At 67.2% G+C, this 27897-nt stretch overlaps 1 protein-coding gene across 1 annotated transcript; it reads right to left on the bottom strand.

Moving 5' to 3' along the window:
* Positions 1 to 774: 774 nt before the first annotated feature.
* On the bottom strand, positions 775 to 25021 carry LOC121493330 (collagen alpha-1(I) chain-like). Its single transcript, XM_041759104.1, has 20 exons — positions 24849 to 25021; positions 24258 to 24454; positions 23559 to 23584; positions 23292 to 23431; positions 23128 to 23218; positions 22512 to 22728; positions 20568 to 20821; positions 18131 to 18268; positions 16761 to 16882; positions 16463 to 16683; positions 15673 to 15770; positions 10029 to 10260; positions 9351 to 9546; positions 8855 to 8934; positions 8383 to 8498; positions 6411 to 6560; positions 6224 to 6357; positions 5690 to 5778; positions 5440 to 5631; positions 775 to 1133 (listed from the first exon to the last, which is right to left on the bottom strand). Exons 1-20 carry the CDS (start codon positions 25019 to 25021, stop codon positions 775 to 777), a joined length of 3225 nt encoding a protein of 1074 aa, XP_041615038.1.
* Between the last annotated feature and the right edge of the window lie 2876 nt (positions 25022 to 27897).

The raw sequence follows: 27897 nt of genomic DNA, 5'->3' as shown, positions 1-27897 counted from the left end.
CGACCCTGGAGCTCCCTGTCCCTCAACAGACAGGAGTTCCCTGCCCCCTGGGAGACGGGGACAAAGTTGCCAGGGCGCCGTGAGCAGGGTTCTGGAATCCCCGGAGCTCCATCCACATTGTCCGCAGTTTCCTGGCAACCGAGGATCTGTTTCCACCAAGCCAGGCGCTGGGGGCTCCCTGCACCGGGCAGCCCTGGGCGCTGGTCATAAGGACCCAGAAATGTCAGCGTGAAGCAGGTGCTGAGGCTCCCCAACTCCTGGGAACACAGTGGAGGCAGACGGCCATGCGGCCATGCGTGGGGAGGCCCCAGGGACCAGGAGGCCCCGGGGGTCTGGGGGGGCACCGTGGCTGGGAGACGTCAGAGCCCACTGGTGTCCTGGATGCTGAGATGCCCCCCCGAGACCCAGCCCCACCCTTGCACTTCCCGCTGGGAACAAGCATGTCCAATCATGACACGGCTCTGGCTCCAGGGGCGCCACTAACACCAGGCTGCCACCAGCTACCCTCATCTCGTGGGGGATGCTCAACGCCCCAGGCCTGAGAGCGACCTGCCCTGGGCCCCAAGGAAGGGAGGCCGACTGAGGCTACAGCCTTCTCCGTCCACAGCACCCAGAAAACAGCTAATGCCCCCTGCCGCGTGGTGGGTGAAGGGAGAGTGACCATGCCCCCTGCCTGCCCGGCGCCGTCCCAGGCGCGTCTGGGGCCCCCACGTACCAGTTATTGGAAGCACCTCTCACTCCCAGTGTGGGTCGCAGGGACTGAGACACCCGCTCTCAACTCCAGGGCCAGCCGGGAGCCGCGCGAGCCTGGCAGGAAGGGTGAGCAGGGAAGGCTGGGGGAGGCCGGCCTGGGGCCTGGGACAGCCGGCAGGACCCCGGGGGAGATGACGTCAGAAGCGCCGGGGCCTGGCACTCCGGGGGGCTGTGGATGGCACTCAGCAGGCACGGGGGCCCTGGCATAATCAGCAAGGCCCTTGGGGGAGGGGCATCGACGGCCACGGGGGGCCTCCTCCTCCTCCGGGGGTGTCCCGACCCCGGCCACTGGGCTCCCACCTGTCGGGGAGGAACCCCTGCTATCACTTTGTTACGTGAACACTTGCTAGGTGGGGCACGGGTGCTGGACGACGAGCCACCTTGGCCAACAGGCCACAGGGAGAGTGAAACGCGAAGTCGACACGCACACCTGCCCCGGAGGAGCCGCGGGGAAGGTCGAGGCAGGGCGCGGGAGAGACGCAGGGCCCGGCCGCTCCGGGCTCGCGAGTGGACCATGGGCGGTTCCCGAGCCCAGGCCTGATGCGGTGCCCACGGCCCGGCCACTCCTCGGCTCAGACTTCAGACGTGTGGTTCAAGAAAACAAAACCACCTAAACTTCTAGGTTCGTGCTCATTTTCCAAGCCTGGTTCTCCAAGCTGCCCTTGATTCTGCGAGATACCTGGTCTCCCGCTAAGTCCCTCTCCAACCGGGCGCTCAGGGGCGCTCAGGGGCGACAGTCCGGCGCTGCACGGTGGCCCTGAGGCAGCCGAGCCATCCCCTCGGCGGGGGAGGCCAGCAGGAGGCCGGCGTGGACCCCCGGGGTGGGGGTGCTGAGCAGACCCTGGCGGCGGGGGCCGTATGGGCCCAGATGATTCCAGTTGCCGGGTGGCCGCTGTCAGAACTGGGGCTTCGTGGAAAGATAACACACACCCCACCCCCGGATTCCTGGTTTAGAGACTGAACCCCGGGCATTTGCTGAGATCGCATCGCAAAACGTCTCCGCTCTGGAAGACGCCGGGGCAGCGCCCCTGCCACCCTCAGAGGTGACTCTTTCCAGTTAGTGTCCGCTTTTGGGGCGCTCAGCCTCGGGGGCCCGTCACGAGAGCCAGGACAGCCATCCACGAAGAACGGGCCCCCGGGACTTAGAGGGGGCGCTGAATGCCGCTGCGGCCCCCAAATCAGAGACGCCTCAGGCAACCTGGGGATAAATGGGTTCTGACCTGTGCCCCCTCGGGTGCATCCGGGGTGCTCCCCTAACCCTCCCCGGTCTTTCTCCGGCTCCTCTGGGCGCCTCTGGGATAGCACCTAGCGGAACAGTTAGCTCCTGACCCTGGGTCGAAGAGGAGCACAGTGGGGACCCCACACGCCGCCTGCTGCCAGCCCCAAAGCCCCGCCACGTTCCTGGAGGAATTTATAGACGGAGAGGCCGCAGGCCCCGGACGCGAGGAACGCACGTGCTGCCCGAGCGCGGCCGGTGGATCAGAGACAGACGCGGCACCCGTCACCCAGGGCTGGATCTGGCCGCCGTGCACGCAGGTTTGTGCAGACGCTCCCGTCTCAGGCACGTACCAAGGGTGGCCCCTAGAAGTCTGGACTGTTCCACGGTACCCCGGGCCACATGGGGACCTCACACTGCAGGACGTGGTGCCTGGCCTGCCAGAGGATGGAGGAGAAGCCCACGGGGGTGTGCGACCTCCCAGCGGAGCTGTGTGTGTGAGGGTCTGGTGGCCTGGGACGGGCCAGGACATCCGTCCTCGTCCTCCAGCTGCTCAGAAAGAGGCCACAGGCTCAGGGGCCTTGGTGGGTGGGGAGGACCCCCAGCTCCGGGCGGGACAGAGCCAAAGCAGACCCCGAGGACGAGCAGGGATGAGCGGAGATGTAAGCGTAAAGGGGGGGGCACAGGAATTCCCCGCAGGCTGCCACCAGTGGCCCCAGAGGCAGGACCCCCGCAGCAGGTACCCACCCTCACTTTGAGAAACAGCTCGTGGCTTAGGCCGAGTGGGCAGTGACGCCTGAGAGTGGCACACCCAGCACCAGGGGGGCGGGGTGGAGGGATGCCGCGTGGACCCCCGCGCCTGCCATCCACCAGGCTGCGCCCACTCCACGCCGTCACCGCCAGGCGCACTGTGTCCCCTTCAGGTGTCCGCTGCACCTGGGGCTTCCTCCGGGGCCGGCGGGGAGGGGTCCACCAGGTGGGGGCCCAGTTCACAGACGCCTACACCTGGTGCTGGCTCCTGAGAGCCCCACGGGGCCCGTGACCAGTTGCACACCCGGTGCCCGGTCCCTGGTCGGCCCCGACCACGCTCTGCACGTCCGTCCCCCAGGCCTACGGCCCTCCAGCAGCGCCAAACGAGATTGTCGGAGCCCTCTAAAGCCCGGGGTAATTGCTTCCAGGGGGTTTATGGTCCCCGGGAGTCGCGAGCCACGCCCCCTCGCCGGGAAGGCCGCATTTCACCACCAAGGACACGACCCTGGGTATTTACAGACGGTAATGAGACTGTCCACTGCTCGGTGTTGCCATAAATAAGCGGCGAAACTGCTGAGTTTCACGCAATTCTCCCTGATTGCCTGGAAGGCCCCATTATTTTAATAAAAAAAACTAATCAGCAGCCTCCCGGCATCTCGGGCTCGGCGTTAATTACGGAGCGGAGGCGGCGGGCAGGGCGGCCACCGACCGGCCCCCCGTGTGCCGAAAGGAGTGGCTTAAAGGAAGAGGAAGGGAGTGTTGGCCTTCAAAATAACAGCGATCGCGCAGGACGTCTGTCTGACCCACCGGACAGACCCCACTACTTCCACGGGCCTTCCTGGATCGAGGCAGCCACCGGCCTCCTCCGCGCCGAGCCGTCTTGGTGTCCCGGGGACTGGGACGGGGCCGCGCACCGCCTGGCGTCCCAGAAAGTCCGGGGACGCTGGGGGAAGACTCGGTGCCAGGCTTCCTTCCCTCTCTCACCCCCTAATGTCTTCTGTCCTGCGCCTTCCTCCTGCCTGGAGCACGGATGTGATGCTGGAGGTGGAGCAGTGGTCTTGTGACCATGAGGCTACAGGCAGGAGGACAAAAGCTTCATGGAGGATGACGGCTGGACAGAGAGACAGGCAGCGCCGAGGCCCTGCAGGCAGAGGCTGGAAGCGGCCGCTTTACCCCACGCTGCTTGTTATGCAGGAAACATAAAGGGACATAAAGCCTGGGGGGCTCAGTGGTCGAGGGGCCCAGGGCGTGACCCCGGGGTCCCGCGTCGTGCTCCCTGAGCGGAGCCTGCTTCTCCCTCTGCCTGTGTCTCCACCTCTCTCTATGGGTTTCTCGTGAATAAATAAATAAAATCTTAAAAAAAAAAAAAAAAGAACAAAACCTAGAGCCCATTTGGTGAAGAAACCATTGTAAGTTGGGCTTTATTTAATCCCTACGCTGTGCATCCAAGAATAATCATTACTAATTGAAAGAAAAAAACAAGGCCCCTGGGGGAATTTGAAGTTGGCCTCATTTGTAACCGTGCGCGCCCTGGAACCTGGACCCGGCACCTTCCCGGGCACGGAGGAAAGGCACCCCGGATGCCGGTGGGCCCCCGACCTCACCCAAACCCCAGAACAAGCCGCCCTCAGCCCCTGCTGGGACCGCTCTGCGGGCTGCAGGAGGGCCAGAGGTCAGCAGGGGGGTCACCGGGGCTCGGGGGCTGCTTGGCAGGCTCTCCCGACGGTACCAGCAGAGACCCAAGGGCCGGAGAAAATACGGGGAAGTGGAGCTGGGGGAAGTGAAGCCTGAATAGAGACTCAGGCTTTAGCTGCAAACTGCGCTGATCTCCACAGTGAACAGAGGCGGCTCCATCCCATTTCTGCTCAGTTCCCCGCGGTTACCTGGGGGCACGCCCCGGGGCCCTGGCCCTCACCACAGGCCGCCCCACACCCCCCAGGGCGTCTTCCCTCCCGCCACCCTCCGCACCGCCCTGGGTTCCGAGCGGGAGGGGCGAGCAGGGGCTCCTCCTGGCATCCGGCCCCCCGCCCCCCCACCCCCCACCCCGCCTGCCGTCTCCATCAGCTCCACGGAGCTCCGCACGGCCCTGGGCCAGGGTCACACTACGTCTCCACGGGATCCCCAGAACCGGCCGCTGTTGAGAGACTGGCCAGGAAGGGGGAGTGGGATGGGCAGCGCCAGAACCCTGTCCTTCCCGGCGGACCCCGGGGCTCCAGAGGAGGCCAGGGGATCCAGGGGCCCGGCGTCCCCCTTCCTCCCGCTTCCACCCCTCAGGCCATCGCGCCCAGCACCCTCCCCGCCTCCCTGGCACAAGGAGCACACGGCGGAGCCCTACAGAGTGAATCCAGGCCCTGTCGCCCGTCCTCTGGCAGATGTCGAGGCCCCAGGATCCTCGGCCTGTCGCCGGCCACCTGGTGGGGTTCCAAGGGCACCAGCAGGAGGGTTGGGGTCTCTGGCTTCCTGCTCAGGTTCACAGACCAACCACTCTCTGCAGGAGAAATCGTGGCGCTCCTGCCCATCCCCATCCAGCCAGGGGTCCCTCGCGTGCCCCAGGATCTTGGGAGGGTGACAGGTGGATGGAAGCAGGCACACCGAGCATCAACAAGCAGAACCTTCCAGACAAGTCTGCCCAGGAGTCATCCGGAGCCACGAGGGGCAGGCAGCCGCCGGCCTTGCTCCCTGTGGCATGCCCCGACGGCCCCACCCTCTTTCCTGCTCACATCCGGGGAGTCTGACCCCAAACGGGGTCCTTGAAGCCACACAGCAGAAGCCCTCGCTGGGGGTGTGCCTGGAGGCTGGGGCCAGTGGAGCCTCCGCAGTCCCATGGGAGCCGACCCTGCCGGCCTCCAGGCCAGGCCAGTCCCTTCGACCTGTCCCGGCAGGGGTCACCAGGCCCGTCACTGACGGGAGCCCTGGGACAGGGCACGGGGGAGGGCTGACTCCTGCAGCCCCAGGCCCCCACGCGCGCACCCCCTCGACGTCTCCCGTTAGCGGGCCCCACGCTGACAGCAGGGCCGGGCGGCAGCGCCGCGGAGCCTCCGAGGGGCCGGCGGGTGGAACTGGCGGGGGAAAATGTACTTTGTAATAAAGCTGTTCATAAAAGGGAAATGCCATTTAGAGGCTCCGTTTCTGCGGGGAAACAGTCTTTATGGCCCTGTGTGTCTCGGAGAAGCAGGCGCCTCCCGGCTCCCGGCCCCGGCTGGGCCCGCGTGGGGCGTGGGGCATGGGGCGTGGGGCCCAGGTCTTCGCGGGACCGTGCCACACGGGGGGCTCTGTGAAGCTGATGTTTAGAGGGAAACCAGGTGCCTCTGCTCCCCCGGCCCCCCTGGAGCACCAGCAGGTTGGGACCCCAGGAGCAGACTGGGGCGGCAGGGGGAGACGAGCAGAGCGGGTGGGGGGCAGCCGAGTCCTGCCTCCTCTAGGGGGGAACCAGGACCCACGCCTCTGGCTCGGTCCTGCCCCCAATCACTTCCTCACGCCCCTCGCCGAGTCTGTGCTCCTCACCCTGCGACGTCCCGCGGTGACGTGACCGCGGGCGCCGGTCCTACAGGGTCCGGGGGTGAGCACAGAGCAGCGGAGGCTGCAGCCACCTCCTGGGTCTGGAGCCCCCCGTTCCCCGGGAGGGTGGACAGGAGGGTCTGAGGGCACCAGTCGTGGGGAGGCGGCCCGGTCGCGGGTCAGGGTCCCTCACGTGGCTGCACCGAGCGTGCCTGAGGCTGGAGATGTCACGGGGCTTCCCCGCGGCCAAGATGCTGGGGGCCTCCCGTGTGGCTTGCGGGTCCTCGCAGGGTGTAGCCGGGTTCAGAGCAGGCTGCGCCGGAGAGTGCGTGAGCTGCCTCACCTGCAGGGCCGGGAAGTCTCACAGCATCACAGCCGCCACGTTCTGGTCACCTGTCGAGACCCTCCAAGACCACGGAGACCAGCCCTGTTCGGGGACGGAGGGCAGGTTGCCCATTGGGGGGGTGGAGACAGAGGCACCTGCTGTGTCTCCACGGGGCAAGACAGACAACCCTGCTGGGTCTGTGTCTCTCTCTGTCTCTGTCTCCATCTCTGTGTCTCTGTCTCTCTCGCCCCCCACCCCGGGACATGAGGCAGCCCCGCGGAGAGGCTCCCGTGACAAGGAATCCAGCGGCTGGCAGGGACCTGAGGCCACCAGGAGGCCGGGCAGGGGCCTGGAAGCGGGCGCCCCGCTGAGCCCGAGAGGCCTGGGTGGGGGACCATGGCTACCCCCCACAGACACCCCAGGTCCTGAGCGTGGACGTGGCGAGGCAGGAGCTGTTCTCAGCCGCTCAGCGTGGGTGACGGGAGCCCAGCAGCAGACTTGAAGACACCTCGTGGTTTGGGAGTCGCAGGACCACACGGGTTCCTTCAGAGACACTCAGAGATGCGCTGCTGCACCTGGGGCTGGCTCCAGAGGGCCCAGGTACAGGGAGGGGGTGCCCCGGCCCTGGGGCGCTGGCGGAACAGCCCAGCCCCCTCCCGGTCTCTCCTGGAGGCCCCCGGCTGCCTCCCCACGGGCCCCACGGGCAGGACCCTCCAAGGCAGAAGACCTGGACGTGAGGATGGGACAAGACAGGTGGGGGCCCACTAGGGGTCCCTGAGCTGGGGGCTGGGAGACCCCATAGCCCCTTTGTCCTCAACACTGCCACCCCCTCCTTGGTGATGGAGACCCCGGAAGAGGGGCCACCTCTGTCCCTCCCGGCACCTGACGGTCCCTGCAGCCCTGGCTGTGCCCCCACCAGCCCCTCTCCATCCAGCAGCCTCCTCTGCGGGGGGTCAGGGGGCTGGCAGCCGTGACCCTGGGGCAGAATGCTGGGCTGGACATGCAGACAGACTGATGCACAGCCCCCCGACTCCGCCCCTGCAGGCGAAGCCCTGGCTGGGGGTCCCCTCAGCCCCTCGGCCCCAGGAACCTCATTCCTGTGCTGCTGCAGCAGCCGGTGGCCGCGAGGTGCCATCCAGCACCGTGCCGGTCGCCCTGGCCTCCCGGGTGTCTCTGGTCCCTGTACTTGCCCTGGGATCAAGAGCCCAAGGCCCCTCCACCAGGGCTGTGAGGGCAGAGGGCCGCGTCCCCCTGGCCACCCAGAAAGCCCGCCCCGTGGGCACACGAGGGTCGGGAGGCCCTGACCTGAGCATCCAGCCAGCCCACATCTGCTCCCACCTGCGCCCCCCACAGCACCCCTCCGAGCCCCCCACCAGGCGGTTCCCACTGCCCAGCCTGCTCCTCAAAGGGGGAAAGTCTGCAGAGGCAGACACGGCAAGGAAGCAGCCGGCCCCAGCCCGCCCCGAGGGCAGGTGAGCAGGTGGTCCATCCCGGGCAGGGGATTCCTGCCCCCTCCTGGCCTCACCTGGCGGCGCTGGGGCCCCGAGGAGGCCGGCCCCGTGGAGCCCACCTGCTTCCCGCTGACCCACCTGGAGCCTGCCGGCCTCACTGATGGGCAAGGCAGCGGGAGCGCGGGATATTTTTAATAAAAATTAGGTACAAGCAGATACAGGGGATTAATAGTTGTATTATGATTTTATAGTTCTCCACATAGAGCGGCGTGGAGGAGACAATCAGAGCAGAGCCATTTCAGGCGGATAAAATGGGGCATTTATTTTTAATGGAAAGAGAATTTCAGGACTCACCCAGCCGTGGAAGGAGAGCTGCTGACGGCCCTCACCGGGTGGAACAAAGAGAAGGCTGGAGGTGTGGCGGCGTCCCCCAGGAGCCCCCCGCCCCGGTCGGCGGCGGGAGCCCCGGTTCGCCGGGCGCCACAGGGAGTCACCAGGTGGGAATCTTCAGCCCAAACTCAGAGGGACCGGGGTGGAGCCTCGCAGGCATGGGTACGTCTGAGCCTCAGTGTCCCCTTCTGAACAGCAAGGAAGGGGGGGCTCTTAGGAAAAGCAGGGGCCCTTCAGAGCCCAAGCGAGGGTGTCATCGAGGCTGTGACCCACAATCACTGGGCGAACACGCGCTGGGCACCTACTGGCCTCCCTGCAATCACAGCTGTGCCTCGTCTGCAGCCCCACCCTGCCGGCAGCACCCCTGGCCCTGGGGGTCCGGCCCGAGGTTAGGCCCGGACACTGCTCTCCCTTAGCTCCCCGGCAGGAGCCCCGTCTCCCCAGGAGCCACCGGGCGGCTTTGAAGCTCACAGCTTGAAAAACGCAGCGTGGGGTGGAAGAGAGCCGAAGGGCCAAGAGCCCCCAGGGCATCGCAGAGGGTGGCAGCTGACCTGGCGGGGGCACAGGAGGGCAGAGCTTTGGAGACCCAGGGGTGGGGGCGTGGACGGGACCAGGGCACCTGAGGGACCCATCCCACCTGGTCCAGCCTGCAGCCGGAGGCCAGGAGCCCCCAAGGAGGGGTCATCTGGCCACAGGATCGCTGCCCAGATGGCCACCTGTGCCCCCACCCGGCCTTCCACAGAGCCCGGCTGCCCACTAGGGGCCTCCCCTCAAGCCCAGGGGGTGAGCGACAGGCACAGTTCACGGGACACAGGCCAAGCCCAATCCCCACCCTCCCGCAGCCACCACCTGCTAGGATGCGGGATGGCTCCCGAGCACGGGCTCGGCACCAGCCGGGGCTGGCAACACCCAGGGGGGTCCTCCGGGACCCGCTGTGATCTGGAGACCCAGGTCCCCTCCATGTTACCCCGACTCGCCCCGAGGAGCCCCACCGTCCGGACCCGAAGCCAGCTGGACGGCCGACCGGAGCCGGGTGATGATGTGCCAGCGGCGGCAGCAGAGCTCCCCCGGGCCTTCCGAGGGTGCCGAGCCTGGGTTAGCACCAGCCCCTGAGGCCCCGATGAAACGGAGCCTGCGCGGCTCGGACACAGCAGCTGACTCACCTGCGAGCGGGGCCGAGTCCGCACAGGGGCCCCCCCACCCGGACGCACGGGCCCCACGAGTGAGCGAACCACCACCGATCAATCCACGGAAGCGGGACCCACGTCGGGGCCAGCGCCAGCTGAGGCCCCCGGCGCCCGCCCCCAGAACGGGGAGGAGGCAGGCGTGGAGCGCCCACTTTCTAAATCACACAAATTAATTTAGAAATCAGAGCGGCTCCCGCAGCTCGAATGCAGATTCCAAAACAGCTTAACAGATTACCAAGCCCCTTTAAGAAGACAAATTATGCGGCTCCTCCGGGCCTGCTGCTTAATTATGCATGCGCCTCGGAGAGCTCGTGAAATATTCACTAGCTGTGGGTTTGCGCCTGCCACTCGCAGCCTCATTTCTGTGCGGGCCCCAGCAGTCCCGCCCCACGCCACCGCGGCACAGGGCGCCGCCAGCCTTGGGACCTCGGGACCCACAGACGCCCGCCCCTCCTGACCGTGGACCTGTCGCATCCACGTGGGCGGCCCGGGCGCCCCGGCCACGGGGCCTTCCCGCCAGTCGCACCCACTCAACAGCCCCGGCCTGTGGGTAACGGCGGCCCGTGCCAGGCGGGGCTCTTCCCGGCCCCGGCCCAGGCCTCCGCTTCCCCGCCAGCCCCTCTGCACCTTCCCGTAAGCGGGGTCTGGGTCCCCCACAAGGGTCCCCAGCCTCGTCGTGTCTTCCTCATCCTGAGTGTTCGGGGGGAGCCCTGGAAGGAGGTCCCAGCCATGGAGCCGCCTTCCCAAGGCAGGGATGGGGCCACCTCCATGGCAGCCTGCTGCCCAGGGTCCCAAGGGTCCCCCAGGTCACACTGGGCACCACAGCCCCCGCACAGGGAGACGGTCCTCTGAGCGCCCCTGGGAGGGTCAAGTGAGGACACGGGGACCCATCACCCTCCTCCTTTCCCAAGCTCAGCAGCCCGGGGGGCTCAGCATTGCCAGTGACAACGACCCAGGACCCCAGGCTGCCCCCTCACCCCCTGGGCCACCAGCGTTCACCAAATCCTTCTTTCCCTCACACCGATTGGGCACCAGCCCCTCCGGGCCTCACACAGGGGTCTCTAGTCCCTCAGCCCCTGATCCTGGGCACTGTCCTCAGCACAGGACACTTGGTCCAGACAGCACCAGGCCGGTGCGGGCCGGTGACTGCGAAGCAGGTGACACTAGGTGACGGTGTAGCCAGGCCAGAGCTAGGGCAGCCAGACAGGACTTAGAAGAAGCACCCTCCCCGCTGCAGTGGGGTGACCAGGGCAGTGCCCCCACCTGAGAATCTTAGAATCACCCTCAGAGCCAGAGGGACCCTCAGCTGCCACCAAACCAGCCTGCCCTTGATGGATGGGAAAGCAGAGCCCTGGGCTCCAAGGAACCCACCTGCCCCCAGGGCAGCAGGGCCACCCACCCGAGGACAGGCCATGCCAGTCCCGGGCCCTCAGGCTCCCGCTCCACCTTCCCTGCCCCACCTCGGGCTCCCAGGGCTCAGACGGAGGGAGAGATCAAGCCCCAGATGTCCTTCACAGTCGTTCCACCCGATGAAGTCCACGTTAACAAGACAAGGACGGGGCGGCAGCTGCTGGCACCCACGCGTCCCCACGCAACTTGGGGCATGCACATGGCTCAGCCCTGGAGGCCCCGTGCTCAGAGCGGGCGGGCTGCTGTGCACACACCCACACGCATGTGCACACAGGCATGCTCGCCAGTGTGTTCGTAGACATGTGGGCACGTCCATGCACACACGTACACATGCCTGTATGTGAACACACACCCGGGTACGTGGGCACATACATGCACACACACATGTCCACACGTGTGCACACTCGCTCCTAAATACGGCCACATGAAGCTCCGGAAGCTGCTGACAGAAATGCCATCATGTGGCTCTTCCACGGGCCCAGGTGGGGAGCCACTGACCAGTGGGGTTCGATTGCTCACGTCCCTTTCCTTGCAGAGAAGCTGAGGCCAAGGAGGGAAGGGGACTTGCTCAGGGCCTCCCAGCAAGCTGGCAGCCAGCCTGGACCTGGGAGTCTTCCCCTCAGGGCTGGGCCAAGTGAGCAAGGCAGGTGCACACAGGGGTGCAGGGTGCATACACAGGAGTGCAGGGGTGCGGGAGTGCAGTGGCTCAAGGGTACAGGGGTAGAGGGGTTCAGGGGCACAGGGGTGCAATGGCTCGTGGCACAGGGGTACAGGGGTATAGGTGTACAGGTGCTCAGGGTGCAAGGGTACAGGCGTGCAGGGGCACAGGGGTGCAGGGTGCAAGGGCTCAGGGGTTCAGGGGCACAAGGGCGCAGGGGTACAGGAGCACAGGGGTTAGGGGCTCAGGGGTGCAGGGGCCCCCAGGCCCAAGCCTGCCCTCACAGCACTTGGGTCCATGCCTGTCCTCCCTCCCTGGACGGTGGCCCAGCCCCCCTGCTCGTGTGATAGCTGCGGCGTGGCCGGCACAGTGGAGTCCGCCGTGTCCTAACTGGGCGCCCACCAGCTAAGCCTCGGGAGATTCCTTTTTTGTGTCCCAATGTCCAGCCTCGCCAGGAAGCAGGAATGTTGGACAGCAGGCCCCTTGCGTCCCCGCCTGGCCCTGGAGGGAGCTGGCTGCTGCTCCGCTCTGACAGGGTAGGCACCCCCGGGATCAGGGGCACACGGTGCAGGACAGCCCTGGGTGCTGGGGCCCGAGATGGCTTCCGGCCCTCCAGCCCCGCCCCAGCCAGGGGTCCGTGCCCAAGTCCTGGGCAGCACCCAGAGGCAGAGCAAGAAGATTCCACGCTGGCTTCCCCGAGCCACCTGTGTGCTATCGCTTGCCGCCCCCCAGGGGTCAGGAGTCTGCTCAGATCCCTCTCCCGGCTCCCAGCCCCGCTGGAGGCCCTGCGGGACCCGGCGTGACCGGCGTCGGTGCTGCCCCCCCTGCTGCCCCCGCTGCTGCCCCTCTGCTCTGGGCAAGCCGCCCACCGAGGCCACCCGCCCGCCCCCCCCCCCCAGGGCACCTCTGGGAGCCCAGAGCAGCGGGCGGTATAGGACAGCCTTGGCTTTCTCTTCAAGGAAAAGACACGGTCGTGACGTCCAGAGGGAGGCGCTGGGCCGCGCGTGGGGCGCCGGGAGCCGGCAGCAGGCTCCCCCCAGCCGGTGGCGTGCCTTTGCGCTCACTTTGGAAACTGTCAGTTCAGCAGTCTGGCTAACTACCTGCTCGGCGGTGGCCTTAAAACTGTCCACACTCATAAATCACCCCGAGATTTAAATAAGCGCTGGTGGCAGGTAATTTCTCAGAACTCCCCCACACTCGCGCACAGGATCGTGGGTGGAGTGGACAGAAAGTGAATTAAGACAGGGCTGAGGACAGAGCAGCAGCCCGTCCCCAGGGGCGATCGTGGAGGAAGGTGGGCGCTTGTGTGGACGGCGGTGGGGCCGCGGGAGAACGAGGAGGCCTTGCCCCAGGCCCGTCCCCTGCCGAGGCCCCCACCCCACATCACAGACACCGCCAGCTCGCAGCCTGCCCACGGAGCCTCCTCAGACGGGGTCTGCTCTAACGTGCGGAGCTTTCCTCCCGCTGGGTTTTCTGGTTAACAGCGGAAGCCTTTACTGAAGGCAGTACTGATGGGGGATCGGGCACTGGGCAAAGGAGTAGCCCACAAGGGGCTGTGTCCAGGGCCCCCCAGGGCCACCTTCGCCCCACACGAGTCACAGGGCATTGGTCCCAGGAGTGTGGCTAGAAGGGGGAAGGAAGAAAATCGCATGCCTCCTTGGGACAGTTTCCAAGACCATCCCCACCCCAAAACAGAAGGGGGCCCTCCGTGTCCACCCCCCTGCTGTGATGCCCGTCCATTCATTCAGCAGACTCTCAGAGCCCTGCCTAGGGTCTACACTGTGCGATCTGAAGTCAAGGCTGTATTTCAGCTGGGATGTAGGCTCAATGTGGGCTGGGATGTAGGCTCGGTGTGGGCTGGGCCCATGGCTCAGTGTGGGCTGGGATGTGGGCTCAGTGTGGCCTGATGTATGGGCTCAGTGTGTGCTGGGCCCAGGGCTCAGTGTGGGCTGGGATATGGGCTCAGTGTGGGCTGGGATGTGGGCTCATTGTGGGCCAGGGTGTGGGCTCAGTGTGGGCCAGGATGTGGGCTCAGTGTATGCTGGGACCAGGACTCAGTGTGTGCTGGGATCAGGGCTCAGGGTGGGCTGAGATGTTGGCTCAGTGCGTGCTGGGACCAGGGCTCAGTGTGTGCTGGGATCAGGGCTCAGGGTGGGCTGAGATGTGGGCTCAGTGCGTGCTGGGACCAGGGCTCAGTGTGGGCTGGGATCAGGGCTCAGTGAGTGCTGGGACCAGGGCTCAGTGTGGGCTGGGAGGTGGGCTCAGTGCATGCTGGGACCAGAACTCAGTGTGTGCTGGGATCAGGGCTCAGTGCATGCTGGGACCAGGGCTCAGTGTGGGCTGGGACCAGGGCTCAGTGTGGGCTGGGATGTGGGCTCAGTGTGTGCTGGGACCAGGGCTCAGGGTGGGCTGGGATGTGGGCTCCGTGTGTGCTGGGACCAGGGCTCAGGGTGGGCTGGGATGTGGGCCCCGTGTGTGCTGGGACCAGGGCTCAGGGTGGGCTGGGATGTGGGCTCCGTGTGTGCTGGGACCAGGGCTCAGGGTGGGCTGGGATGTGGGCTCCGTGTGTGCTGGGACCAGGGCTCAGGGTGGGCTGGGATGTGGGCCCCGTGTGTGCTGGGACCAGGGCTCAGCATGGAGCAGAGTAAGAAGTCTATGGCCCAGGCTGAAAGGAGGTCTGAGCTGCTCGTGGTCTCACAGCTGGTGACAGAAATGCTGCTGCTGGACCCCGACATGCTGCTCTTCCCCGACCTGTGGGTGGTGGCACCTGCTCCAGCTGCCTGTCAGCTGACCACAGGTCATCCCATCCCCTCAGCCTTAAGGGTTTGCAGACCACGAGGAAGGTGAAAAGCACCCACGTCCCTGTAGCCTATGTCTGGTCGGTGGGTCCCTGGGGGCTCCCTGGACACGGGCCAGTGAAGGGACGGCCAGAGCGCAGCCACCCAGGCTGCGGCCCCCGCTCGCTCCTCTTGGGCCGGCCGCTCCCCACCGCCCAGAGGGAGAAGGTCCCGCCGGGCCCCGCTGCCCCAGAGTGGGGAAGGGACCGGCGCTCCTCCCGACTCCCACCCCCGAGCTCATTCCCGGAGCCGCCCCAGGGGACCTCCATCCACCTTCCTGTTCCTTTGTAGAGCTCCCGGCAGGAGGACCCCCAAACCCTGCAGGGCAGTCATCGGGAGCACCCCATGCTTCCTTTTAAAAAAAGAAAGATTTTATGTATTTATCCCTGAGAGACACAGAGAGAGAGGCAGAGACCTAGGCTGAGGGAGGAGCAGGCTCCCTGCGGGGACGCGGGACTCGATCCCAGGACCCCCGGCATCACGCCCTGAGCAGAAGGCAGACGCTCAACCCCTGAGCCACCCAGGTGCCCCGGGAGCACCCCATGCCTCCTGTCTGCTGCCAGACGCTCTCAGGAGGGTGGTCTGCACCCATGACGCAGCACCCACCCTCCCTGCCCCCAGGGTCACCATGAGGAGGGGGCCAGGCCTCTTCCCAGAATGCATCTGGCTCCTGGCACAGCGAAGGGAGATGGGGAGGTGTGACCCCGAGGCCTGTCCTCATGGGAAACCCACTGCCCCTGTGCGTGGGCCTCCTGGGGGCCCTGACTGCTGCCCATTCGCTCCAGGCCTGGCCAGGTGGAGCCGTTCATATGCGGGCAGGGGGCCAGCCCAGGGCCGGGGGTGCTCCCGGGGAGGACGTGCCCCCTCAACAGGCTGGGGTGCCCCGGGATCTCCCCAGACGCCTCCGACGCGGGGGGAGCCTGTGAGCTCCGGGTGCCCCGACCCCCCGGCCACTGCTCTCCTCCTCGTGGGTCCCACCTTTGGGAAAGGCCCTGCCCGCACTGGCTCCCGCTAGCCTGGGGCCCGGCCTGCCAACCCCTCCGTCCCTCCCGCCACCGGGACACGCCTGGCCTCCTGGCCGGTCCTCCGACGCCACCTGGTGGCCCACCTGCCCACGGCCACGGCCAACCACCGCCGGGGCCCCTGGCCTGGGCTGCTTCTGGGCCGGCCCGACGGGACAGCCGTCCTGGGCCTTACCTGGCCGGACCCCGGGCACAGGTCGGTGTCCCCCGCCGCAGCCCCGGCCCGCTGGGGAGCGGCCCGGGCTGCGCAGTTTGCGGCAGCAGCGCCCTGGCCTGGAAGAGGAGCCTTGCTCATCACAGGGAGCTCCATCCCCCGAGGGCCAAGGCAATAAAAGGCACATAAATGCAAGAAATTAGAGCCGGCCCAGGCGGAGAGGGCCCCATCCTGATTGCTAATCAAATTCCCATTCCTGGAGATCTTTAAAATCCTCCCTGTGCCGTGTTATTGTCTCGAAAGAGCTGTTATCACTCGTATAAAAAAACTTATAAAAAATTCTAATCAACACTGGTCTGAAGGCACAGCGCCCCGCACCCCGGCGGGGGAGGGGGGGCGTTTATGAGGCTTTGCACGCCTCAGGCTGTCCCCTCAGCCTCGGAGCTTGCGTCGCCCATCAAGGTGATAAAGAGGGTGTTTGTGACTCAAAAGTTATTTATTAACACGCAGTATTTTCCACACGGGTCTCTGGGGCGGCGAGGACAGGCCTCCCCACCGGGCCGGGGAGCCCGCACCTGCACGCACGCACGGCGCCCCCCAGGCTAAGGGAACCGGGTGGGCGCCAGCCTGACCAGCAGCGAAGCGGGGCAGACCGCGGGGGGACGGGGTACAGCCCTTAGCCCCCAGCCACCGGGTCCATCTGTGGCCCGGCCCCAAGCGCCCACACAGCGACCCCACACCCAGGACACGGCCGTGACCCTGGGGCGGGCAGGGAGCCCGAGCAGCCCCCGGGGGCATCCTGCCTGCTCACCCAGCTGGGGGCCTGGCTCCCCCGTCCGGTGCTGACGCACCGCAGGGACTTTGCAGCCGGCCTTCCCTGGACCCGGGCCCGGGCCACCCGCCCTCATGGGGATCCATGTGGCAGTGACGGCGGGGACCAGGTTCCTGCCCCCGCTGCTGCCTGGCCTCTGCTGGGTGCCGAGGGCCCAGGGTGAGGGAGGGCACCACACTGGGGGCCGCAGCGCTGGGCAGCTGAGGGGACAGGGTGGGGGGCAGGGGACCAGCGTCCCTGCTGCCCTCTGCAGCACCCGCCCTCCGCAGCCCCGCACTGCAAGCTCTGCTGCCCCCCGGGGTATGGGTCCACCTTGGCCCACACACAACTGCGGGGCACGGTGGGGGCTGTGGGACGTCCCCGCCCAGCACCCAGCTGCTGGGGAGGAGGGCCTGGGGGCTGCAGACAGAGACGAGTGTGAGGCACCAGGATACATTTAACACACAGGGCTTCTAGGGTGACGTCCCCCCTACACGAAATTGCATCAAGTGCCTTACGCTCCAGCGTGAAGCTCCTTCCAGCCAACACCCCCCCGTGCGCTGGACACCCCGTGCTTCCCCAACCTCGTGGGGCCTCTGCAGAGAGTGCCCTCCTCCCTCGGCGGGTCCTGCAGGGGACCTTCCCAAGGAGCCTTCTTGCTCCCAAAGCCAGGAACCCACCGCGGATGAGGCTGCCCGAGGCTGCACGGTGCCAGGGACCCGCCCCGCAGGTGGGCACAGCCTTGGTGGCCCCAGGGCCCCAGGAGACTCTGGATCACCTGTGCATAAGCGTGATGTGGACGCCTGGACCACGGCACAAGGAAATCTAAGAAGGCCGCCCTGGGCCGTGCCCGTCCACCCGGGACCCAGAGAGGCCAGTGTGCTGTCCAGGGACAGGCTGGAGGCTGGGCTCCCGGGTGGGGCGGGGCGTCCAGAGACTCAGGCTGCTCCCCGAGGCAGAGGGCCAGAGGTCAAGCTGGGGTGGCCCCGAGTGCCCCTTACTTACCGGGGGCTGTCTCTGCTTCTCCGGCGCCCACTGGAAAGTGTGTCGATGATGGGTGGGAGGTCCCTCAGAACACGGGGGTCATGGCTTGAGGCCATTGATGCTTCCCAGGGAGACACAGAGGACACTTGTGCCCTGGGGCCTCTGATCGCCTTCTCTGCCTCCCTAACCGCCAGCAGACGGGCTCCCACACAGGGACATTTGCTCCTAAGACCCCTTAGCAGCCCACAGACACCTTGTGGGGGCCAGGGCTGGTGGGCTGGGGGTACAGACAGGCAGGGGGGCCTGTGCCGTGGGCGGTACTTGGTGGGGGCAGCCGCCCTGCCCAGGCTCCCGTGCAGGCACCTGTGGGCAGGTGCTGGGGTGGCGGCGGCGCCTGGAGGGAGCGAGCACCTGGGGCGGGGGGCGCGGGGGCACCCAGGCCCAGGGAGGAGCAGCACAGTGCTCACGTGACTGCCCGGGGCTGGGGGGCCACGTTGCCTGGAATCCAAACACCGACCCCTGTAAAATCCCCCAGAAGGGCGGGCTGCGGGGCGGCAGCGTGCAGGAAGCTAAGCAACACCCCTCGGGCTCGCTGATACGTCGGAGAAATCCATCCCGCGGCCTCCTGCAGCCCCGCGCCCTCCCCGGGCCTGGGCCCGGATCACAAGGCTCCATCCTGGATACGGGGGGCGGGAAGGCGAGCCCTCCCTCGGCGGCAGAAGGGGAACCAAAACTCAGCGGCGAAGGGCAGGCGCCCCCCCAGATGACGGCTGAGAAGCCTCGGAGCGCTGGAGGTGGCTGCGGGGTCCTCTGGTCCCAGCGCTGGAGCAGCCAGAGGGGGGGGCACATTCTGGAAGCCCACAGCCCCTCCCTCAGACCCCCACCACTCACATGCTCTTGGGAGGGGAGTGGGCAGTCCCCTGCCTCGGGTGTCCCCAGAGCCCTTACCAAACTGGGGGTGCTCCCCTGTGTACAGAAGGGAGGGTCGCCAGGGTCAGGGCTCGCCGAGTTCAACACCCCCAGGTATGGACCAGACCAGGCGCCCCAGCGACGACCCAGCGCCCGGGGGTTATGGCCACACCAGCATCACCACAGATGCTCTAGAAATGCAGCAGCCCCCCCCCCGCAAGAGCTCAGGAACCCAGACCCCGTTTCTGCAAGATTCCCAGCCAAATCACCCGGGCGCACACGGCCACGGAGCCCCGCCTGTGTCTTCGGCCTGGGTTCCCGAGTGTGACGTGGGGTCCTGGTTGCTCAGGAGAGCCCCTCCATCCCCACAAAGTCCCTGCCAGGCTCCCCACCCCACACTTCCCGGCTCCAGCCTCACATTGCCCCCACGCCGGCCACCCCCCACCAGGGCCGCTGCCCAACTTCAGAGCCACGGCCCCACGGCCCCGGATCCAGCGACCGCTGGGTGGGGAGGGTCCTCACTATCGTCTCCAGCCCCCACCTGGGCTATGGGGACCCTGCCTGGACTCCACCCCCCAAGCATGGAGCACGAGGTCCCCACTGGGTGCCACGGTGCTGGGTGGACGGCAGGCGGGCCTGCGCGAGGGGTGGTCCGCGTGACCCCGCTAAGGCCTCCTGCGGGAAGGCGCCTGCAGGCCTCGGGCCCCGCTCCCCGCCCGCACCTGCCTCGGGGCCCCCGTGGGCACCTGGAGTCGCTGCAGCCCCTTACACCGTGTGATACAGAGAAGGCTGCGTAAATGCTCTAAATAAACCCCAAAAAGGAAAATAAGACTGTTTTACCACTGAATCAATTCACCTCTAATTTTAATGCTCTGGAAAGGTATTTTATCTTAATGACCCCATTATTTTACCATACGGCGAGCAGCAGCCCCCTCGTTCCTGGCCTGCCCGCCTTCCTCCCTGCCGGGGGAGCGGGGCTCCGAGCGTTTACGGCCAACCCTCACTGCGGGCTGATTTTTATAGAAGATTCCACTGTTTCAGTTAATAGAAAGTCTAGCACTTAATTAGCCTCCATCAGCTCGTAGGCTGGCTCGGCGTGGGCGTGGGCGTGGGCGTGTGCGCGCGGGCCGACTGCACACACCATGAGCCGCCTTCCTGCCCCGTCAGCCCCCAAACACGGAGCCGGAGCAACGCAGAGCCGCCAGCAGAGCGGGGACCTGGAGCGGGCGCCCCGCGTCCTGCCCCCAGCAGCTCCCTGACGTCCTTCCCGCCAGGGGACCGAGGCTGCCTGCCCCCCACCCAAGATGTCTTTGTTCCAGCCACACCCGAGCACACACGTGTGCAAGCATGTGTGCGCGTGATCCCTGAGAGTGAGCCGGGGATCCCGGGAACGGCCGCTGGCGGGGTGCCGAGGGACAGCGGGGGCCGGCCCAGCTGACCGGGGCGCTTCCGTCACCCCTTCCCAGGCCCGCGGGCTTCAGGCTGGCCCGCGTGAGGCGGCGGCAGGACACGCGGGGCAGGGTCAGTGGGGGAGGCGGACGTGCCGACTGCGCGGCTCAGCACCAAGGAGGGAGGTGACATCTGGGGGCCGCGGAGCCACAGTCGAGTCTTCAAGGAAGAGGCCTGGAGGCCACCTTGACGGTGTGTCCCCAGAGACACAGGGCCCGCCTGTGCTCTGAGCCTGCAGGTGAGGGAAAGGGGGGGGGGGGGGGGTGGCGCGTGCAGAAGGGACCTGGAGCCCCGCTGAGTCCCGCTGAGCAGGCCCCCTTCGTGAGAGTCCTCACCCACCCTTCCACCTCCCGAGTCTCCCCTGCCACCCGCGCACCCTGGAGGACGGGCAGGGCCGTCACGCGCCCCCGAGGCGCCTCTGCCCTCCTCCAGGAGAACTAAGTTGGTTTCTCGTTTCACAACCTGAACAACAGCACGTGGCCACCACCCAGGGGCCCCCAAAACAAACCTCCTTGCAAGTGGGGCACCAGAGCCGTGTGCCCTGACTGGGCCCGAGCTCGCCCCTCCTGCTCCACCTGGCTGTGCACGCCCGGCCCACACCCGCTCACCCTGGCAGCGCCAGTGCACGGCACCCCCGTCACCTGGTAAGTGACCTTGCCGTCAGGGGGCGCCGGCGCAGGCAGGAGCATCAGGGGCAGGAGAGCGGGAGCCGGGGCGTAACCGCTGGGACACCCCACGTGGGGGGCGCACCTGCAAGACCCACCTGGGAGCCCTGGGCGCCCAGCGGAGTCACCAGCGACCCGGCGGGCGGTGCCCCGGAGGCGGCCTCGGGCACGTCCGGCCTGAGCACAGTGTTTGTGGGCAGAGGCGGCGCGGCGGTTCCGTAGCGCTCACACCCTGGCCCAGGCCTCCTTGAGGTGAAGCCCACATGGGCCGTGGCCACCGGGATGCCCGGCCTGGGGCTGCCCGCAGAGGTGGGGACCCGGCAGTCCTCGCTCTGCAGTGATGGGGGCTCGGCTCCGGGGAGACCCCGCCAGTGGTCAGTGTGGGCTTCCGCTGGAGGAGCCGGGGGTGCTCGCCGGCCACGCCACCCGCGGCCACGCAGTCCAGGGCGTCCCGTGAGGCTCTCCAGGCTGAGGGCTCCGCAGGCGTGACAGGGGGACACCCATGCTCTCAGGCACAAGTTCACCCCCCTGCGTGGACTGTAACCCCGCCACCGACCCCGACCCCACAAAGACTTCGCGCTTCCTTCCAGACTTTAAATACCTCTCTGCTCTCCTTAACTGCGACCTCTGCCCTTTGGCCCAGGCCTGAGAGGGTCCTGCCCCCGACCTTCCCTCTGACACCCTCCCCGTGTCCCCACGATGCTCCTGGGGGAGCTGAGTGGCCCCCGCAGCCAGCGGTGGAGAGGCCTGGCCAGCGGGAGGGGCCCGCCACCCGCAGCTTCACCCGCGCCCCGCGCTCCGTGCCCCCCTCCAGAGCCGGCACTGGTGACCCCGGGGGCCCGCCGGGGCCCAGCTCCTCACCGTGATTTTTCAAGGGCTACTTTTTAAATTACTTTTTCACTGAAACTTTGTGGCTGGTCTCATCAATAGAGACAGAAAAGCCCAGAAGCCCAGGGAAGTTGTCATTGAAATGCAAATGGCAGCGCCTCTGGCACATCCAATCAATTTTGTTACTAATAAGAAATGGAAATAGGAGCCACAAGGAAAAGCAGGATTCCGGCATCTGGCTTCCTCCGATTCTGCTCTGAAGGCCTCAGCACAACCCCCAGGCCGTGGGAGCCACAGGTTCCTGTCTGGCTGCCAGGGAGGGGGACCCCTCCCCGAGGGCTCAGCCTGTGCCTGGCCCCCAGCCGCACCCCCAGCCGTATCCCCAGCTGCACCATGGCTTCACTATAGCTGTACCCCTAGCTGCACCCTAGCAGCACCCCCAGCTGCACCCCCAGCTGCACCCCCAGCTGCACCCCAGCTGTACCCTAGCTGTATCCCTAGCTGCACCCTAGCAGCACCCCCAGCTGTATCCCCAGCTGCACCCCCAGCTGCACCCCAGCTGTACCCCAGCCGTACCCCCAGCTGCACCCCCAGCTGCACCCCAGTTGTACCCCCAGCTGCACCCCAGCCATTCCCCCAGCTGTACCCCCAGCTGTACCCCCAGCTGTACCCCCAGCTGCACACACCTCCACAGACTGAGCCAGGAGCCCAGGAAGCAGCCCCTCTGCCCCAAAGGGGAGCCGTCTCCCTGTTTCCCATGACCAGCCTCAACTCCTCAACTAGCCTGTGTGCTCTCACCTCCCCAGGTCCCCACACCGAGTGCCTGACCCCGGATCGGGACCCCTGGGCCTCAGGCTCCCCCCGCCGCTCCCAGCCCCTCCCAGGCCCCCTCCCAGGCCCCTGACCCACGAGCACGGCCACTCCCACTGTGCAGGAGCCTCCGGCCGCCCTCCCATGCAGAGTGGACACAAGGGCCGTGCTTCCAGCTCTGGCCTCTGGGATGTCCCCCATGCCTGTCTGGGGACAACAGCAGGGCCGCTGTTAGTTCTCCTGTTGCACGGACACACGTGGGCGGCTCCTGGGACCAGGGCAGGACTCTCCACAGTCAGGTAATCACAGAGGACCTACCCCGTGAGGCCCTACATGTGAGCTGAGGGGGCGGTGTTGGGGTGACAGAGGCTAATGGGTCTGGGCCACCTGTTAGCGTGACCTACCGATGCCCTCCGGCTTGCGCGGGCTGACCAGGTGCCCATTGCTGGCCCTCCACGGGAGGCGTCCCAGGGTGGGGTCTCCTGGGGGCCGCGGCCACCACCACGGCTTGACAGAGTGGCACCTCTGTGCCCGGCAGGCATGCACTGCCCAGGTCCTCCCGTAGAGCCTGCCGGAGACCCCCGTCACCACGATCTGCCACGGGTACCTCCAGCGCCACAGCTGGCCCCCGGCCCACGGCGGGGGGCTTCACGGGAGGTCTCCACCTGGTGTCTGGTTTTGGAAGGGGCCACGTGGTGAATTGAGTGGGGACGGGGCGAGACCCCCAACCCTGTGTCCTGTGAGTCTTTGGGGATCGTCCCGACTTCTGCAACCACTCAGGGGGTATGGAATGACTCTCGGCCAGGGTGGGTGGTTTAGAAGCTTCCACAGGTTTCTTTGGCTTTGTCGACCGTAATGACTTTCACTGCACAAGCCAGGGAAGCACTGAAGGGCCCTGCCAGCGGCTAGTGTGCAGCCCAGGTGTGCGCCGGGGGCTCTAACATCACGATGGGAGGCCCACGCCCAGGCCCCCGGCAAGGAGGCTTGCGCCCGGGTGCATGTGTCCCCGTACGCCCTCACGCTGACCGTGGCCGCGTCTGGGTCCCCTCGCAGCAATGCCAGCACCGAGGCCAGCTCTCTAACCAACAGACCGGCCTGGGGACACGCCGACCTGCGCACGGCAGGAGGGTCAGCAGCACCCAGACACCCGGGGAGGGCGCACTCAGTGACAAGCGCGCCTGGGCCATGCGGGTGGTGGGCATCGGGTCCCGGGCTGCTGGGCCACTGCCAGGCCAGCTCCGACGCGGGCATCACCAGTCCCCTGGTGCCCCAGCAGCCCCCGCGGGGGTGGGGGGCAGCCGCTCTCGGGCAGGGCGGTGCCGGGCTGCAGGTCATGCAGTCAGGAGACGGGAAGCAGGGCCCCCCAGTGCCAAGTGTCCAGGAGCCGTGAGGTGCAGGCTGCAAAGGAGGCCGCCAAGGCCCTGGTGCAAACCTTCACTCCCGGAGCTCACCTCAGGGCCCTGTGTGGGGCGCACCCCTGCAACACCCGAGAACCTGTCAGCCCAGGGGGTGACACTGGCGCCTCCCCACCGGCCTCGGTGAGGGGGACAAGGAGGCAAGAACACTCCGCGAACGCCCATCACTTCTGTGGACCCAGCACGTGCCCACACCTGAGTGAGGGGGAGGCCCTGGGGCCCGTGCCACGTCCCCGTGTGCCTGCGACGGGTCCTCAGGGCCCCCAGCCCAAGGACAAGACACCGGGGCACCCACACGGCAGAGCCAGGCCCCCAACAGCAGAGCCCTGGGGCCACGCGGCCACCCCATTAAAGCCCAAACAGACGGCCCGGGGGGCTGGGCGAGCCGGGGAGCTCCCCCACTCGGCGTCCCCCGCCTCCCCAGCCAGCCCCCCGACCCCGCCGGAAAGCCAGCTGTGACAGGCAGCTTTCCGCGGCCCCTCGCTCAGTTATGGCTTATGTACGGCCCCCCAGGCAGCTGGCTCGCGGGAGGGACCGGCTTTATAAATAAAATTTATCATTGTAATTATGGCTCCTGTAGAGAGCTGAGGACTTTTACAGCCTCTTGGAGGTCATGAATAATTTAGGAGATGGGAGAAGGGGCCGCTTCTGTTAGTGCACAATGGGGCCCAGCGGTTCCCATTATCGCAGCTGTTGGAGACAGATGACTGGGGCCCCGCGCCCCGCGGTTCCGACTGGCGCGGGCCCCCGGCCTCGGGGCGGGGGGCACCACCCGGCAGCCCGGCTTCTGCTTGGGGGCTCCGGCTGGGTGGCGGGTGGCCGGGCGTGGCCCCAAGGGCCAGTGGGTCCGTGCTTTAGCCCGGGAACGACGCGCCGCGGGCATGGCCAGGCGCAGCTGGCCTGTCACCTCAGGCAGGACCCTCCGCCCACACCTGCGGGCCAGCAGGGAGGCGTCTCCCGGCAGCTGCAGGTCGCGAGCACCTTGCTGGACACGCAGGCCAGACGCCGCGCTCGACGTTGCCAGCTCTCCCTCCCTCTGCGCCTCCGACCCCGGGGCCGCAGAATCGAGGGGAGCCTTTCAGAGACCCCAAGGGCAGGAACCATCCTTTGGTTGCCTCCAGTTGTGGAGGACTCACTACCTCACTGTCAGCTGTTCCTCTGCCTGGTTGAAAATCCTGCCGCCCCCCCCCCCATGTCTCCCACAAAGGGCGGCCTGTGGACCTCAGCCTCGGCCCCCTTCTGGGTCCCACCCAGCGTGTGCACCAGCCCCTCCAGTGTAAGGCTCGTGCTCTCCCACCCCCCACTCCTTTCTCCCGAGCCCCCCACCCAGCCACAGCCTTCACTCTCCGATCCACCAAAGGGCTCCGGCCAAGTCCGGGGGGGACGTCCCACTCCTCGTCCCTCCTGGCCCCGCAGTGGCGCCGAGAGCCCTCTCGCTTCTGCCCACACCCGTCGGGACCCACAGGCCCCGTGCTCACCCTGGAGGGTCCGGGGCCCATCCTCGGGCCCCTCCGTGCCCCTGTCCCGGGCACCCCAGGGTGGCTCCGCCAGCCCCACAGCTCTCCTCCCTGAGAACGGCCTGGCCGTTGGCTGCAGCTGCCGTAACCAGGTGCCACAAACAGGGTGACTGGAGCAATAGCAAACAAGGGAAATTAATTTACTCCCCGCGGGGACGCAGCCCTGTGACCCAGGTCGCACGGGGGTCGCACGGGGGCCACACAGGGGTGAGCTGCCAAGTGCCCTCGGCAGTTTCCCCTCAAGCCTGGCTGGGCCACCTGCCCACGCTGGACCTGGCCCTGGAGCCCGGCCACGGCGAGGGAGGGGCCGCATCCGGGCCTCGGCTCCCAGCGCCGACCTCAGGCTCCCTCATCCAGCAGGACTTCGGTCCTGGTCCCGGGTCGCCTGGTGGACCGGCCAGAGCTGGGCCAGCACGGAGGCCTCTGTGACGCTCCCAGGCCACCCTGAGTCACTGGGACCCCATTACAGAGCCCCACGGCCCCCCCGGCCTCCAACGATGTCAGCCCTGCCCTGGATCACCGGACTGTCGGTGTGGGGGGCCGCGGGCGCCCCGGCTGCAGCGGGACACAACTCCGGCGTCCCCGGGTGGGACGGCCACCCGACCCAGCGAGCCCAGTAAAGCAGACTCCGGCCCAGTGTGGGGGTCCTCGTCCGATCCGTGGGGCCCGGGCAGCGTGTGGAGGGGAGAGAGCCGCGCCCTCCACCGTCCTCCAGCCGGGACCCGGGTCTGCCCGGCCCATGGGCTTGGAGCGGAACCCGCGGTGGCCCCGGGCCTGCAGCTGGCCGCCCGCCGGCCGTGGGACCTCGCAGCCCGCACGAGGCCGGGGTGACCGGTCCACCAGGGTGACGTCTACGCGCACACACTCGTATTCGGACCCGCCTGCCTCTCTGGGGAACCCTAATAAGGACCCCCAGCCTTTTCTCTTCTAGGCCTCCCAGCTCTTGGAACCACATGGGTTCTGGGATGTGCTGCCTCCCCGAGAACCCGCGGCCAAGCGAGCACAGCGCTGCGTGCCCAGGGCCCGCACAGGGCAGGGGCACAGTGAAGATCCGCAGATGGAAGGCCTGGCGGGCTGCAGCGGGTCTCGGCGCTGCCGGCGTCCGGGGGAGTCGCGGCGTGTTGCCTGGGGTCCCCTCGCTGGTCTGCAACCGAGCCAGGACCTAACCCAGGCTCCTGGCCCCCGCGGCACCTCCCCAGGGGCACAGGGACCAAGGAGTGTCTGAGGACTCCCCTGGGCCTGCCTTATCTCGCCCTGTAGACGCCGGGCGGGTCTGAAGCTCAGTCGATGCAGGGGCGAGCAGAGGGCGCCGCGTCTGACCAGATGAGGCCGGACACGTTACCAGGCCGGGGCGGGTCTCGGGCCGCTGGGCCTGGGGCTCGCCAGTAAATCACCTGGAGCTAGCGGCTGCAGGGGCAGGCGACGGGGCTCCCGGGCAGCAGGCGCTGGGCCACCCCGGCCCCGGCCAGGAGGGCCACAAGAGAGCGGCCCCGGAGCCCGGCGGGTGCAGGGTGGGGGCAGGGCTCCTGTAGCTCCAGGACCTCAGGAAGCCAAGCTGCAGGCAGGACCCCCCCTCTACCCAGCCCTCCCGGGCGGTATCCCCAGAACAGGGGACACCAAACTGTGTCCCTTTGATAAATGAAGGTGGAAAGAGCTTCCGTGGAACAGGCCATGCCTGTGCATCCTCCGTCCGCGCCTCGGCTGCTCCTGCCCCAGGAGGCGGAGTCAAGCCCAGGGAACCTGCCACATTGGCCATCTGACCCTTTACAAGGGGGTCTGCTCCCCCAGCACGGAGACTGTGTGGGGGCCGCGCCCCCACATGACACCTCGCCAACCTCCGCACACACCGTGCGCCAGCGCTGCGTTCCAGGTGCCGTGGCTTCGTGGCCCGCAGGGGGCCCCAGGACCCGGAGAGGCAGTCACCCCTCGGCTCCCACTGCCCCTCCTGGCCCTGGTCCTCCCCGGATGCCCCGGTGACCCTGCAGCGCTGCCTGAGTGCCCAGGTGGGGAGTCTCTCCACACCTCCTCGGGCTCCCCAGGACGGGTTGACCCCTCTGGGATACACCCACACCTGACCTCCTTGTCCTTTCTCGGGCCTCGCCCCATCGGGCTGCCCCGTGTGCCAGCGGGTCGGGAGCGGGCGGGGGGCACTGTCCTCAGCCCCGGATGCAGGCCAGCTCAGCACCTGCGCAGCAGAGCAGCTGCCATTCAGACACAAGGAGCCCCAGCCCAGAGGGGACCCTGGAAATGCTGGTCCCTTTGCCCTGCCGCCCCCTCTGACCCGAATGCCAGCTCCGCCTGCCAGGCCCATGTGGGGCTCAGCCCTGCACCCCTAATCAGCAGCATGGGATCCACGCTTTGGATTTTCCACCTGGGACCCCGGAGCAGGATGTAGGGGGTGCAGGGGTGAGAAGCAGGGTGGCCCCTCCCTCCCCGGGGCTCCTCTCTGGGGCAGGGTCGAGCCAGGCTGGACTCTCCGCTCACTGGGCCTCTTACAGCCCCCACATCACCCCACCCTTCTGCCTCCCCGACCCCCGCTCTGCCTCTGGTTCCAGCCATGGGCTTCCAAGGCCGCAGAGCTCTGGACCCAGAACGCAGGAGGGCAGGGAGGGGGCACTGACCCCGTCTCTTGTCTGTGTTCAGGGCCTGGGAAACCAGTAGCTCCTCTTCTGCGCCCGGGCCAGCGGCCTATCCGCAGGGTCACTGCTATTTCTGCCAAAGGGGAGAGGTAATTATAGCTCAGCTCTTGCCAGCTGGCCAGGCTCCACAGCCCTGCAGAGGGGCCTGGGGCGGGGACGCAGGCTGGCCACAGATTGGCCCCACGGGCGGCCCGGCAGCAGCTCCAGACCGGAGCAGCA

The sequence above is a fragment of the Vulpes lagopus genome, chromosome 6 (genome assembly GCF_018345385.1).
Source record: "Vulpes lagopus strain Blue_001 chromosome 6, ASM1834538v1, whole genome shotgun sequence".
NCBI lineage: Eukaryota > Metazoa > Chordata > Mammalia > Carnivora > Canidae > Vulpes > Vulpes lagopus.
Note: the sequence above shows the minus strand (reverse complement) of the source record. Positions and strands in the feature narration are given on the sequence as shown.

Coding starts and splice junctions, on each gene's coding strand:
- LOC121493330 (XM_041759104.1), bottom strand. CDS start 25,021: ATGGGCCCCGGACCCTCCAGGGTGAGCACGGGGCCTGTGGGTCCCGAC. Junction 22,729..23,127: donor CAGACGCGGCCACGGTCAGC/GTGAGGGCGTAC, acceptor GCCGGGGGCCAG/CTGTGGCGCTGGAGGTACCC. Junction 5,632..5,689: donor TAACGGGAGACGTCGAGGGG/GTGCGCGCGTGG, acceptor GCCCTGTCCCAG/GGCTCCCGTCAGTGACGGGC.